Below are 13,496 nucleotides of genomic sequence, written 5' to 3' on the forward strand. Positions count from 1 at the left end.
CCGCCCCCTCCTTTCCTCTCTTTAATGCTTAACTAATTTGTCGCTGGACTCAAAATGTTTACCTGTCATTTTATTTTTATCGTTATTTTTATATGTATTTGTTGATAGGAGTTGTTTTAAGGAGATGTCATTCTTGAAGAGACTTATTTCCTTTTTTAATTTTTTTATATTTAAACTAGTTTACTTAATTTTTTCGGTTCGGATTAAAAAATTTATACATAACAAAATAATATTTTAATTGTAATAAATAAAAAATTCGATATAATTATTTAATCTTAAAAATCCTAATCTAATTATTTTATTAATTTATATTTTAAATTAAATTATCTGAGAATCAATTCATGTGATCTTGTTTATTATATAGATTTATAAAAAAAAAAATCAACTCAATAACTAAGCATAAAATTAAATAAAAATTATATATTAAAACATTAACTCAATCAATAATGAGATAACCTAGTTAAATAAGTGTATCATAGTTGACTCAATTAACTTGAGGAAGATATGATTGGATCCCTTTCTAAAAATATTTTAAAAATAAAACGATCTCATTTAAGATAAAATAATTGAATGTAAATTAACAAAACAACACCTAATAACTCGGCCACTGAACCAAGTCATACGCCGTATAGATTTTTTTTGTCAAGTCAATAAAAAAAGAAATTGATAGAAAGTCTTTTTGCTTCTCTTTTTTTTCTTTCTTTTTTTCGTGGGAAAGGGTGGGGGAAGGTGCTCAGGACCAATCAAGGGAGAGGCACGTGCAATGCCCCGTTGCCCGAGCTAAAGACCACAGACTGAAAACGATATCGTAAAGGCTAGAATGGACGACCATCAATCATCAACAGACGACGTTCATTCAAAAGGCAACCAAGTGTCGTCCCGAGCAGGGCAGGTTGCTCGATTTTGTGAGCTAGCTAGCTAGCTGTTTGTATGAGCTGTCCAGTAAAAAACTTGAAGACTTGTTTTATCCCTCAAGTGCCCGTTTGGGAACTACAGGTGATCGATGGAAAACACAGGTTATGTTATTTTAATATCTTTTTAATTAAAAAATATTTTAAAAAATAATTGTAAATATTAAAATATTAAACTGTTCTGGTCAGGTGTATCTATCAAGAGGGGCGAGGGGTGAATGATGGAGTATTTTATTTGTCTTGCATTACGAATAAGAACTTGAGGATGCAAGGGGAGGACCATAAATATCTCCCTTGTCCTTTTCTAGTTTTCTCAATTGTAACTTTCCTTCCTTTAAACCTGGAAATTTCGAGAATATTCATTTTAGTCCTATAAAGTTTTTTGTTTTACTCCTGGAATTTTATTTTTGACAAATCAATCCTTATTGGAAAGGTTTTTAGCCCTTGTAATTTTTTAAATTATAATTCAGTTATTGATATAATTTATTTTTTCAATTGCATTTCTGGATATCAAATTGATCAAAAAAAAGTCCAATAATTTAAATCGATCGATGTAAGACTTGAGTGGATTAAATGGGTATGATTGTCCATTTAAAAAATAAATTGACGATAAATGAATCATGGGTAAAACACATTTCACACCCTTTTTGACCCCACCCATTTGCCACCTGGCCCACCTCAGAGGATAATTGTTAGGGAATTTAGGTTTGGGGCCGGGTTGGTCGATAACACACAACACATAATGGAGACCATGGAAATCATTTACAGTCCTCAAAACGTAAGCCCACTATGGGGTTGGGCCTCAAAACTAATGTAAGAAATTGGACTAGGTCCAACATTGATTTACATTATATAGCCCAGGAGCTCCCCGTGCAGGGATCTGATTGAAAAGCAAAGAAAGAGATTTATTTAGATTTTTATACTCGATAGATATTTGTCAATTTGAAATGAGACTATTTCGAGAGAGCTTAAGAAGTGTATTAGTGGTTATGATTTAAAATGTTTTTTTATTTAGAAATATATTAAAATGATTTTTTTTTATTTTTTAAAATATTATTTTTAATATCAATACATAAAAAAAAAAATTGTAAAAATCAATTTTTTTATAAAATACAATTTCAACAGCATCATCATATACTGTTTTCCTGTCATCACTTGTTCATTCTCACGACCATAACAATTACGAATAACAATTATAATAATAATAATAACTGTTCCTATTGTTATTATAGCGTTGAGGTGACATGTGTGACATGGATTTAAATGATAATGTGACAAGCGATCGATGATGTGGTGTTGGTTACAAGGAAAACATTTTTAAAAATATTTATTTACCTTTCCAACAAGATATATATAAAAAAAAAAATTAAATTAAATAACCTAACTAGAAATTAGAAGAGCTCCCCCTTGTTCTTTTTTTTTTTTCCCACTTGATTTTTTCACAGGATATATAAGAAATAATCCAAAATCAACTAGCCTAAACTAACCATGAAATCGAAATTTCCCCTCTCTCTTTGTTTTTTTTTCCTTTGTACGTTTTTTCACCAGTGACATCACTTGTCACGTCAGCATTAAAATATTACCTTTGAAAGTACATATTTATTTATAAAAATTAATAATAATAACATGATTGAGATGGAGATGATTAAGAGTATAGTTATGATTGTTTTTGACTGAAATATATTAAAATAATATTTTATTTATTTATAAGATTAATGCATTAAAACAATTCAAAATATATTAAAAAATGACTTTTAGTTAAAAAAATTAATTTTTTTAGAAATACAGTGAAAATCACTTTACAAACTCTCAAAAATATTGTCAAGGTGTACGGCATTTCTTGCTATCTCCAATGACAATGGAACGCGGCATCTAAAACACACCTGCTCCAACCGTCACGTGATGCCAACGACGATAGTACCTCGACCGTTTCCTTTAAATAAATAGACGGAAAGAGCTTATAATTAAGCACGCAATCAACTGGCCAGTCATCGGCATTTTCTAAGGCAGAACAGCAGAATTAACATGCGACCTTTGCTGAATAAAATGCAAGAAAATATATAGATGCCACGACAGGATGTGAATGACTTCATGATTAGGATAATATTCAATTAATTAATTAATTGCTTACCTTCGAGACTTGATGGATAATGCTCAGAAAAATGTTTAATTAATTACTTTTTTCGAAGTTTCTGGGTTAGACTCTTAATGGCTTGATTGGTTTTCATCTAAAAACCAGCCACAATCATTGTGACCTGAGCATTCATTGAGATAATCATAGTCTATAATTTCAGCCATTCCCATTGTTTGTAATAAATACTAGTTAAATTATATAAGCAAGCAGTCCTGTTTTTCTAATCATATCATTAATTATATCATGATTGGCTATTGTTTCAGAATTCAAAATAGAATTTAATTGCTACAAAAATACCAAAATTCCTCCTTAAATTAACATTAAAAATAATATTTAAAAATGCCCTTAGCGAACGTGTTTAATTGGATGGAGTTGCTTGTACTTGACAATTCCTTGGGCGGTTCTGAGAGTTGCTATTTAGGAGGCTGCAATTAAAAGAGAGACGAGGTACATATAATGACGAAAAGAAAATTAAAAAGGGAATGCGGTGGCCTTTTCATGATGATATCACTGTGATTGTAATTTATCTTACCAAAAGGGTTCCTAGGAAATAATGGTGGTGGCTGCACCGACGCGCTAGAGGTGGATATTTTCTCCCTTGATGTTAGATGAGTAGAGGTGGACTTGTTTCAAAAAGTTGCACGAATACTGGAAAGAAAAATATTAATAATATGTGTGTTAGTGTAGTAAATATTATTTTATAAAAGTTAAATGATAGGAGGATTTCAGGATTTCAATGTAACTTTAGATATAAATTATTGTGTTATGTGATAGTAAAATTTATATGGATATTGTGTGTAATTAAAAGAATCATAAAAGATGTTTTGCACAAAATTTACCACAATGAAATTTTGGCTAAGCATGGTTCCTTATCTGGGTATAGATTTTTTCTGTGTTTTTTTATTTTTTTATTTGAAAAATTGTTGATGCATGTTTCACGTGCTTTAACAAGTATACAGTATTTTTTTATGGTCAAATCTGACCTTCCACCTTCTAGATAGACGCACAAAGGCATCCTATTTTACACGTTGCGGCATGTTTGGATATATTATGATTGGATTGCCGCTAATGATCAATTATTTGTGTTTTTTTTTGTTTCTCTTTTCTAACAACTAAAATACATAACTGTACCCTGTTTGTTTATTATTTGCTTGAGTCTAGCAAGCACTTTAAATTTAGCATGATTGCTAGATTCATGTTTGTATTTAACCTAACCGTCAAACCCAATAAATTTAAAACATTCTATATACTCAATATTTTTTTTTAACATTTTAAAAAAATAACATTGACCTGTTCTGCGCGATCAATACACTATTCTCAAGGTATATTAAGACGGGTACAACATGCAGACAAGGAATCGGAGGAAGAATAATTTTACATCGATGAAATTATTAATGGATAGCGGGTAGTCGATATTAGCCTTTTTCTAGTAAAGAGATAACTGTGCTTATTTTATTTTATCAATGATTGGTTTGAAGAGCAAGATATTGAAGATTGTTAATTCATTTTATTTTTATACGTACTTCAAATATAAAAATTATAATGGGTTGTAATTAATATATATATCTGGTTTCTCTTCTTTAATTAATTACCAGTTGACGCCCATTGAGTCCAGCTTGCTTGTTCTCTGCTAGGAGCGTTTCTGCACAGAACATGCGTGGTTTTGCTTTTTGAATAATAAAAATCATTAAATATGTATTTTTCATGTGTTAGAATGCCAGTCTTCGAACGCAGAAGTTGTTTAATTAACCGTCCCATTTATTTATTTTGTTGGAATGGGTCAACTCAACTTCGGGAAAATAAATAAAAAATAAGAAAGTTAGCTGTGTTATGTTTTTTTTTTTTATTTTTTATTAAACAGTCAGATATTATCTACCCACCAGCTCATAATAAATGAAGATTAAATAGCCACGCTACAGATTTAAAATCATCGGTGAAATATAGCTCTTCGATTATTTTCAAACTCTCATCACAGAGTATTATGGGCGGGGTCTGTTGGTATCGTTGTTGTTGGAATTATTACAGGCCAACACGGGGTTATTGGGTTAGTTATTTTTCTTAAAACCATGTTTTTTCGTAAATTTCTTTTGATCATACCATGATTAGATTTATCTGGATCAACTGATTTTTATATGATTAATATTTTATTTAATTAAATTAAGAACTTGATCTATACTATATTCTCGATCATGAGTTTTCTATCTACAAATAATAAATCTGTTTTAATAACTATATTTAACTGTTTATATTATGTTTTGGATTCTAAATTTATTAGATCAACCAGTATAAATAAGTCGGGCTTAACTCCTATAGATACTGTAACTATCAAAATGAGCAATCCCATGTTAAAAATGTGAGTTAACTCGTGTTTTTAAAAAAATTCAATTTTTTTTATATTTTAAATCTCTTTGATGTGTTGATTTTAAAAATAATTTTTAAAAAATAAAAAATATATTTTTTTATATTTTTTAATATAATAAACATTTTAAAAAATAATAGCAATCATATTTTTAATCAGATTAATAAAAAAAAAAAAAGGGAAAACTTGCTGGTCCTTTATACAGTTTTATTTCTTAAAAAAAATATGTGTTGATTTGGACATATATTCAAATTATTGGTTCCATATTGGGCCATGCATTCGAATTTGGTACACCGTACACTGCTAGGATCTATCACAGACGAGAGGGTCAAAACTGCTAGGATCTTGTATATAATGCAGGACACCTTGCTAGTTCCACTGATCTGCTATCTCCACCATGGGGATATTGTGCGTATTCCACAAGGATCTATGGTGCCAAGATCCCACCGTGTGCATTGCAGCATTAAACGAAGAATCATGATATTTTGTTTTTAGATGTATTTTAAAAATATTTTTATTTTTAAAAAATATTAAATTGATTTTTTAATGTTTATTTTTATAGTTTTAATATACTGATATTAAAAATTAAAAAAATTATTTAATATATTAAGCATAAAACTATTTTGAAAAGCATTTTTACTGCAATTTTAAACATTCTCAAATTGTCTTCATGTTTTTTTTTCCTGTTTAATTTTCAATATATCATTATAATTCTAATTGATTTTAATTTATCTCCAGAAATAAGGATTATTATTTGATTTGTCATTATATTTTATATTTTTAAATCTATTCTTGTAAGTAAATTTAATTGGAGTTTGAACTTCCTTCAATTTGCATTAAAATACTTGATAAATAATAATTAGTAAAAGACATATCACATCATAACAAATCAATAATGGTTTAAATATAATTAAGAGGTGTAAGTTTAACAAATTCTAGAATTACTTAAGGTTTACATGATCATTAATTTTCGAAGTTCGTGAGATTAGTTAAAATACACGCAAGCAAGTTCGGACACTCATGCTAATGCTAGATATATATAAAAAGAATAGTTTAATTATGAAAATAAATAAAATCTGTAGAAGTTAAACTAGATTGCCGTAAAAAGCTTTTAGAATGAAGCTAGCAGATATGGGGCATAATAATAATAATGATGATAAAGGGTGCTGGGTAGCTGGGTTAGGAACTTGTCAAAAGAGATAATAAAACTTGCGTGCACGAGCAAAAAGCAGATCACTATGCCCTGCACTTGCATCCTGTAATGATCATTCATCTTCCAGGACAGAAAAGCCACAGACACGACACGACGAAGCCAGGACAAGGCCATAAGAGTCAATAATTTCGGTTGTTGGATAAAGCAGAGATTACACACTTAAACCTACACGAAAATGACTCTCAAATTATTAAAGACACCATAGCCACTGGCGCATTGATTTGTCATACACTTCGTGGATCATCATTGCCAAGAAGATCAGGTCTTCGCGACTCGCGTGTCAAGCAAGTAGTTCTAACCCCACCCCCCATTGTGCCTTAACAAAGGCTGGTTAAAAATTTATTTATTTTGTTTTAAATTATTTATATATATATATATATATATATATCATTTTAACTTTTTAATGTTTAAAAATAAAGAATATATTATTTTGATGTAATTAAAAAAATTACTTTTAAAAAGATATACTACACTCCTAAACACTCTTTTTCTTTTAAATAGTTTGTTCCCGTCATAATTATTAAAATTAGTATAGCCTACGAGCTAATCTAGTGCATCAAAATTTAAAGTTCAACTTGGGTCAGGTTTTAATTTAAACCAATTTTAACATTAATTCTACCAAAAAATTGCAACTCGAACCCATTTCATACCTAATTGAGTCCAAATCAATAAATTAAAAAAAAAAAAATGATTTCATCTTAGATAACAATGATAGACATGAGTTTAACTGATAGTATATATTGACCTAACAACAACTCGGTCATACTCCATACAACCAATTTTAGTATTAATTTGGCTTGGATATAATGATTTATTAGTTTAATTTGGTTCAAGCTTGATTGCATTAAAATCAAGAAATTTAAAATAAAACTAAAATAACATTATATTTGAATTCATTCAGAAATATAAATTTACATTACAACTCACTACTTCAAGTTATCCATCAAATTAATACAATTCTCATTTGTGTAACAATGAATGACATGTCTAGTTATATTACATACCTTCATACAGTAAATAAAATCAATCATCCCCTTACAGGTCCATCTTGAATACTTATTTTACCCATTAAATATTATTTCAATCGAAATCAGTAGAGTTAAAAAGAGTTTCTTCCTTTCCCATCTCCCTCTCCCATCTTTTATTTTTTTTAGTTTGATGACGAGATAGTATCCTCGAGTCATTTTTTTATATTATAAAATTAAATTAAATTCTTCAAATACATAGTTTTATTTTTTGATAATCAGAGACTTGAATAGCGGTGATGTAGTGGTATCTTTGCAATTCTTTTTCCCCTGAAAGGCTGAAAGTGAAGAGTTTATCCAAGGTTGTAGCTGTCATTTGTCCACCCAACAGCAGCTGGCTTGGACCCAAAGCAGCTTTTACTGTTCAGAAGCTGCAGCTTCAGGCTCGGGTCAACAAGATACTTGGCTATGCTAGTACCACCATTGCAGATTGCAAGCGACATGCTCTTTGACAATTTATCAGGGTCAAGTCAACTTTGGAGCAGGGGTTTGGTTGCCGAAACACCCACCGCAAAAAAAAAAAAAAAAAAAAAAAGCTCAAAGCTTACACCAAGCCCATAATCAAAAGCCTGCTTGCCACTCAAAATCAGAGAGACCACAAAATTAAGGCACGCATGGAAAGTAAAAGCTCTCTCCGACGCTTTTCAGTAGCGCGTGCATGTCTTCACAAACTGACAAGCAGTCGTGTGATATTATAAACCTGATATGATTTGCTCTGCTGGGTCGTGCCCACATGAGAAGACACCTCATTTTGTCCCAGTTAACTAATTTATTTCAAGCACGCGCCACCGGAACCGTGCGGACCGCCTAATTACAAATACCAGTAGTGTTAAGGAATTCCTTCCTACGTTCCCCATTGACCACGCAAGCCAATCATTAAATGTAAAAGGTAAAAGACGGTAAACTTTTTTTTGAAGATCTTTACTACTTTTATTTGAGTGGGTGGATTTTAATTAAATACGGCAACAAATCTCAAGTGGCTTTGCTGACCATGAAAACACCACCCAGAGAAGATTTCAAAAAAGTCATCATAGTTAAAAACCCAGACCCAAACTCCAGTCCCTCTAAATAATTATTTCATTTATAGCATAGTATCGCGCTTCACTACATGTAAGATTTTTTAAAAGTAACAAAAAAGAACACATGAGCTTTTTAATCGTATTTTTTTATATTTTTTTAATTATAAATCAAAATATTTATAAATATATTTAATTAAATAAATTGATATTTGATCAAAAAATAACTATGGTTATGATATCTAATCTCATTAAAAAATATATTTAAAAACAAAATGAAAAAAAAAACACGAAGAATAATCTCTAAAAAAAATAAATGTTGAATAATAAAATTTTAAAAACATAACTTGGAAAAAAACCATAGTAAATTGCTGTGAGCTTTCTAAACTTGTAATTGTTGTCATGAGGCGGAGATCGGCCATATAGAAAACAAAAAAAAAAAAAACACAAAGCAAAATTCTCAATAAAAAATTATCGAGTGATGAAATTAAAAATTAAAAAAATAAAAAATAAAGAATGATGAAATCATAAGCAATATACACATAGAAAAATACAAAGCTTAATCTCCATCAAAATCAAATATTGAATGATAAAATTATATAAAAAAAATCAATTACATAAAATAATCTAAAATAAAAAATATTTTTTAAAAAAACGAGGGTTGCACATTCGAGGAAAAAACACTAGAGGGCATCATGAATTTTTAACAAGAGTGTTAAATTAAAAAGAAAAAACAACTACAAGAGACAAAAAAAAAAAAAAAATCAACCTGAGAAAAATAATACATCACAAACTTGTATTAGATAATGAAATTAAAAATCAATAAAACTTTTATAAAAAAAGCTAAGGAAAAAAATAAAAACTAAATTAAAAAAAAATAATACATGACAATTTGAAATTAAATAACAAATTAAAAACATATAAATTTTTTTTAAAAATGTAAAAAAAAAAAATTTTTTAGTGAATACAAAGCTAGTCTATTATTGTTGTCTACACGTGCCGCACTAAAAAAACAGAAAATGTGATGACGCTTTGAAACAATACAGTGAATAGGTAAATTATCGCAACACTGAAACATTTTACGTACCAATAACTTTTTTTAATTTAAATATTAATTAATCATCCTGAAAAAAATAAAATTGTCCTTCGTGATTTTAAAATTAACAAGAAAATTGTGAAAAAACCAAAAGACCGTTGGACTATTGAGTTAACTTTTCCTGACTCTAAAAGTAAAGATGTCTTTTTATTGTATTTGAAAAAACCGAAACACCCAGGTACCTTTTATCAACAACATTACTTTTTCTAGCTTGGAGGTTATTAAAATCATTTTTCTGTACTCGAAATAGGAAAAAGCCACGTATACCCCTAATTAAATTTGTAATGACTGGCGAGTGGTGAGCTACAAGAAAATACTGTATTGTTCCAGCTTGTAAGCCTTTCGTTTTACTGTAGCAATAAATACTAAATTTGATTAGCGTAAAGTATTTTCCCTGCATATTTTAAAGTTTTTGTTAATTTATCCTGCACCTTGTATTGTTTGCAATATTAATTCAGTTTGTTTATGTATTTTAAAGATATTTTTTTAAAAAAATTATTTTATTTTATTTTTTTCTTTACTTCAAATTAATATTTTTTTGGTGTTTTTATATCATTTTAATACACTGATATTAAAAATAATAATTTTTTTTAAATATATTTTAAAATAAAAAAATATTTTAAAAAATAATTGTAACCACATTTTCAATTATGTTGTTTTTGAATTATTAGCATATTCTTTCCTTATTCTAAAAGCAAAGATATCCTTTTATTGTATTTTAAAGAACCAAAATATCTAAATATCCTTTGTCAACAACATTGTTATTTCTGCCTTGAAGGTTATTAAAGTCATTTTACTATGAAAAGCCATGTATTCTCCTGATTAAATTTGTAATGGCTAATACGGTACCGGAAAAGACTGTATTGCTCTAACTCGCAAGCCTTTGGTTTTTTCTTGAAAGAGAAAAAAAAAACTATATTGTAGCGTTAAATTGTAAAATATGTTTGGGAGTATAATGTTTTCCCTACTCTTGTTAATTTATTCCGCACCTTGTATTGTTTGGAATTTGCCAAGTTTCCGTAACTACACCGTTACAACCTGGTTAGAAACCTAAATTCAAAATCTAACCCCTTTAAATAATTATTTCATTTATAGCATGTTTATCTTGCACCTTGTATTTTGTTTTGCAATTTGCCAAGTTGCGGTAACCACGCTGTTTATAGAAATTTCATGGTTTTTATGGTGTAGCTAATGTTACTATATTCGCTGCTTCGTGTAGTATATCTCCCATAAATAAACATGTACAGGTAAAAGAAATAAATATTAGGTGTAAATATTTTTATTATTTTTTTATGGATTATAAATTTTATTTTCTCTATTTTCTGTGTCTATTTGCAAGATACGAGAAATAATTAATAAACATTACTAGTCATTTCATATATATATTATAAAAACATTTCACCACTCATCCTATAAACCTTTGCAGAATAAAGTTTTTGAGTTGCATTTGCTTAATATTTCAAAATAAAAGATCAGAATAAAAGTATAGACTTGATATAAATATATTTAATTAACGTGATAAAAATATAAAACAAATTCATATTTATAATATTTTTTAAATGAATTTATATATATATTTTTATAAAAGCACAAAAACATATCTCCATATCTATTTTTTATATTTCTAGACCATAATCAAATGGAATTATATTATATTATATTATAGCCTAGAGGTGTCTTACATTTTCAACTTTGGCACAAATAAGAGACGTGAAGCCTGGTTTGAGATTGTATGGGTTAGGAATATGACAGTGATTAATTTTTAAAATGATTTTTATTAAAATAATAATTTTTTTTTTTTAATATAGCTATAAAAAATATATATAAAAAATCAATTTAATTTAATTTTGTTTTTTTCAATTTCCGTCTCGCATCACCTCATGCCCAAACACACGCATCTCACATCACCTCAAATCCCAAACAAACGTTAAACCCACAAATACTCTCACTCTCTCTTCTATTTGCCTAAAAACTCCCACCTCTATCTGCTTCCTCGACACCAACTATAAAAAGTTAAAAACTCATCCTTCTCTCTCTATTCTCTAACAACAAGACAAAGCCTTTCCCTTCGAGCTCCTCATCAGATCTCTCCATCTGTAAAGTACAGACACCACCTGAACCACCCCATCAAGACAAAATGCCACCACACACCACCATCACCACTACATGAACATTCTTCACTCACAAGCAAAACAGATTATAATACGTGTGTATACTCTTGTTGTTGTTTGTTTTACTAAATGAGGTGCAATAAACACCCGTGCGACCTCAGCAGCAGCGTGGGCGTATGCGCTTCTTGTCTCCGAGAACGCTTGTCTGCATTAATCGCCGCTCAGGTTCAAATACAGCAGCAGCAGCAGATAGCACAATTAGCAAAGGCACATCATCACCCACGCGCCGCCGCAGTTATAGACGAAAGCCGTAAATCAGATTCTAATTCTCAACATCATCATCAACAACAACAACCTCCTCCTCTGATATTTCCCCTCTCTGTTTCTCCTTACGTTTCTCGCCGTAAATCTGACGACCACTCCTCCTGGTCCGCCCACAACCAACACCACAACCTCCGTTTCTACAGCACTCCTCAGGTGGGCCCTACCTACACCACCACCTCTTCAACCACAACAACCGCAGCGTATAAGAAGCGAAACAAAAAGTTATCGCTTTTCTCCAGTCTATTCAGGTCCAGATCCGACAAGTGCAGTGCACACTCTACTGGCTATCGTGATTCCATAGAGGCATCATCGTCTTCTTCCCCTTCTTGGGTATCAACAATCTTCTCCGGTGGCCGGGGAAAGCAATCGACGCAATTATCCATGGGATACTCCGGCTCGGTTAGTGGAAAGCCTCGACAGAGGTTAGATCGAGGAATGTCGCCAGCGAGAGGCTCGGATTCTGAAGAGGATTGTGAGAATTGCGATCGGTCACCTTCAGGGAGCGGCTTCTCGCTGGAGTCTTCGCCAGGGTGGAAGAAGACACCAGTCTCTCAGGCTTCCATGCGGCGAGGGAAGGCGGGACACACTAGGAACGTGTCTGGATTGACGTTTTGCTTGAGTCCTCTTGTGAGGGCGAGTCCTAACCGAAATTGGAGCCAGAAGGGGGGATTGCCGCCTGAATTAGGACTTTCTGGTGAGATTAGGGCACCAGTAAAGCCGCATCTGTCTGCTGCGGCCTCGTTTTGCGCGAACCGGTCGAGGAAGCTTGCCGATTTTGGAAGAGTCAATCACAACCGTTAAGAGTGATGACTATTTCGCGATAGTGTTGATGCTGATATATCTGAATTACGGTCTTGTCCCATCCAAATTCTCTGTTTTTATATATATATAATTCTGTGTCAGCATGATTTATAAGTTAAATTACAACGAGAGGAAGGGAAAGATACTAAAGGAAAATTAAAAATAGAAAAACCAAAAGTCCTTTTGGTTCTTTGCATACATTACTGATGTTTATTACTACCATAAACGAAAATATTTGTTTTCTTGTGTAATTTGAGATTTTATTTTTCTACATTTTAATGGATCGAGCCACTAGAGCAATAAAAAAAATTGTTTGAAAAAAAAATATTATTTTTTCTTCTGGTTTTATAGTATGAAGTATTTTTAAATTAGTTTTCGAATATAATAATTAGATTATCTCTATATTTATTAATTAAGAGTAGGGAATACCGTGTTGCAAATATTTACAGTGACGTGTTTTTTCTTGAAATTTGAATCCTAAAGCAAACAGTCGTCGGACATTAATG

The 13,496-nt window shown here is 30.6% G+C and overlaps 1 protein-coding gene across 1 annotated transcript; it reads left to right on the top strand.

Annotated features, from left to right (window-relative positions):
• Positions 1–11,710: 11,710 nt before the first annotated feature.
• Positions 11,711–13,110, top strand: LOC118034112 (uncharacterized). Its single transcript, XM_035039306.2, has one exon. It carries the CDS (start codon positions 11,995–11,997, stop codon positions 12,988–12,990), a length of 996 nt encoding a protein of 331 aa, XP_034895197.1. The 5' UTR covers positions 11,711–11,994; the 3' UTR covers positions 12,991–13,110.
• Positions 13,111–13,496: the final 386 nt, after the last annotated feature.

The sequence above is a fragment of the Populus alba genome, chromosome 14 (assembly GCF_005239225.2).
Source record: "Populus alba chromosome 14, ASM523922v2, whole genome shotgun sequence".
Taxonomy (NCBI): domain Eukaryota; kingdom Viridiplantae; phylum Streptophyta; class Magnoliopsida; order Malpighiales; family Salicaceae; genus Populus; species Populus alba.

Excerpts from the sequence above, each read along its gene's own strand:
- LOC118034112 (XM_035039306.2), top strand. The coding sequence starts at position 11,995 with ATGAGGTGCAATAAACACCCGTGCGACCTCAGCAGCAGCGTGGGCGTA.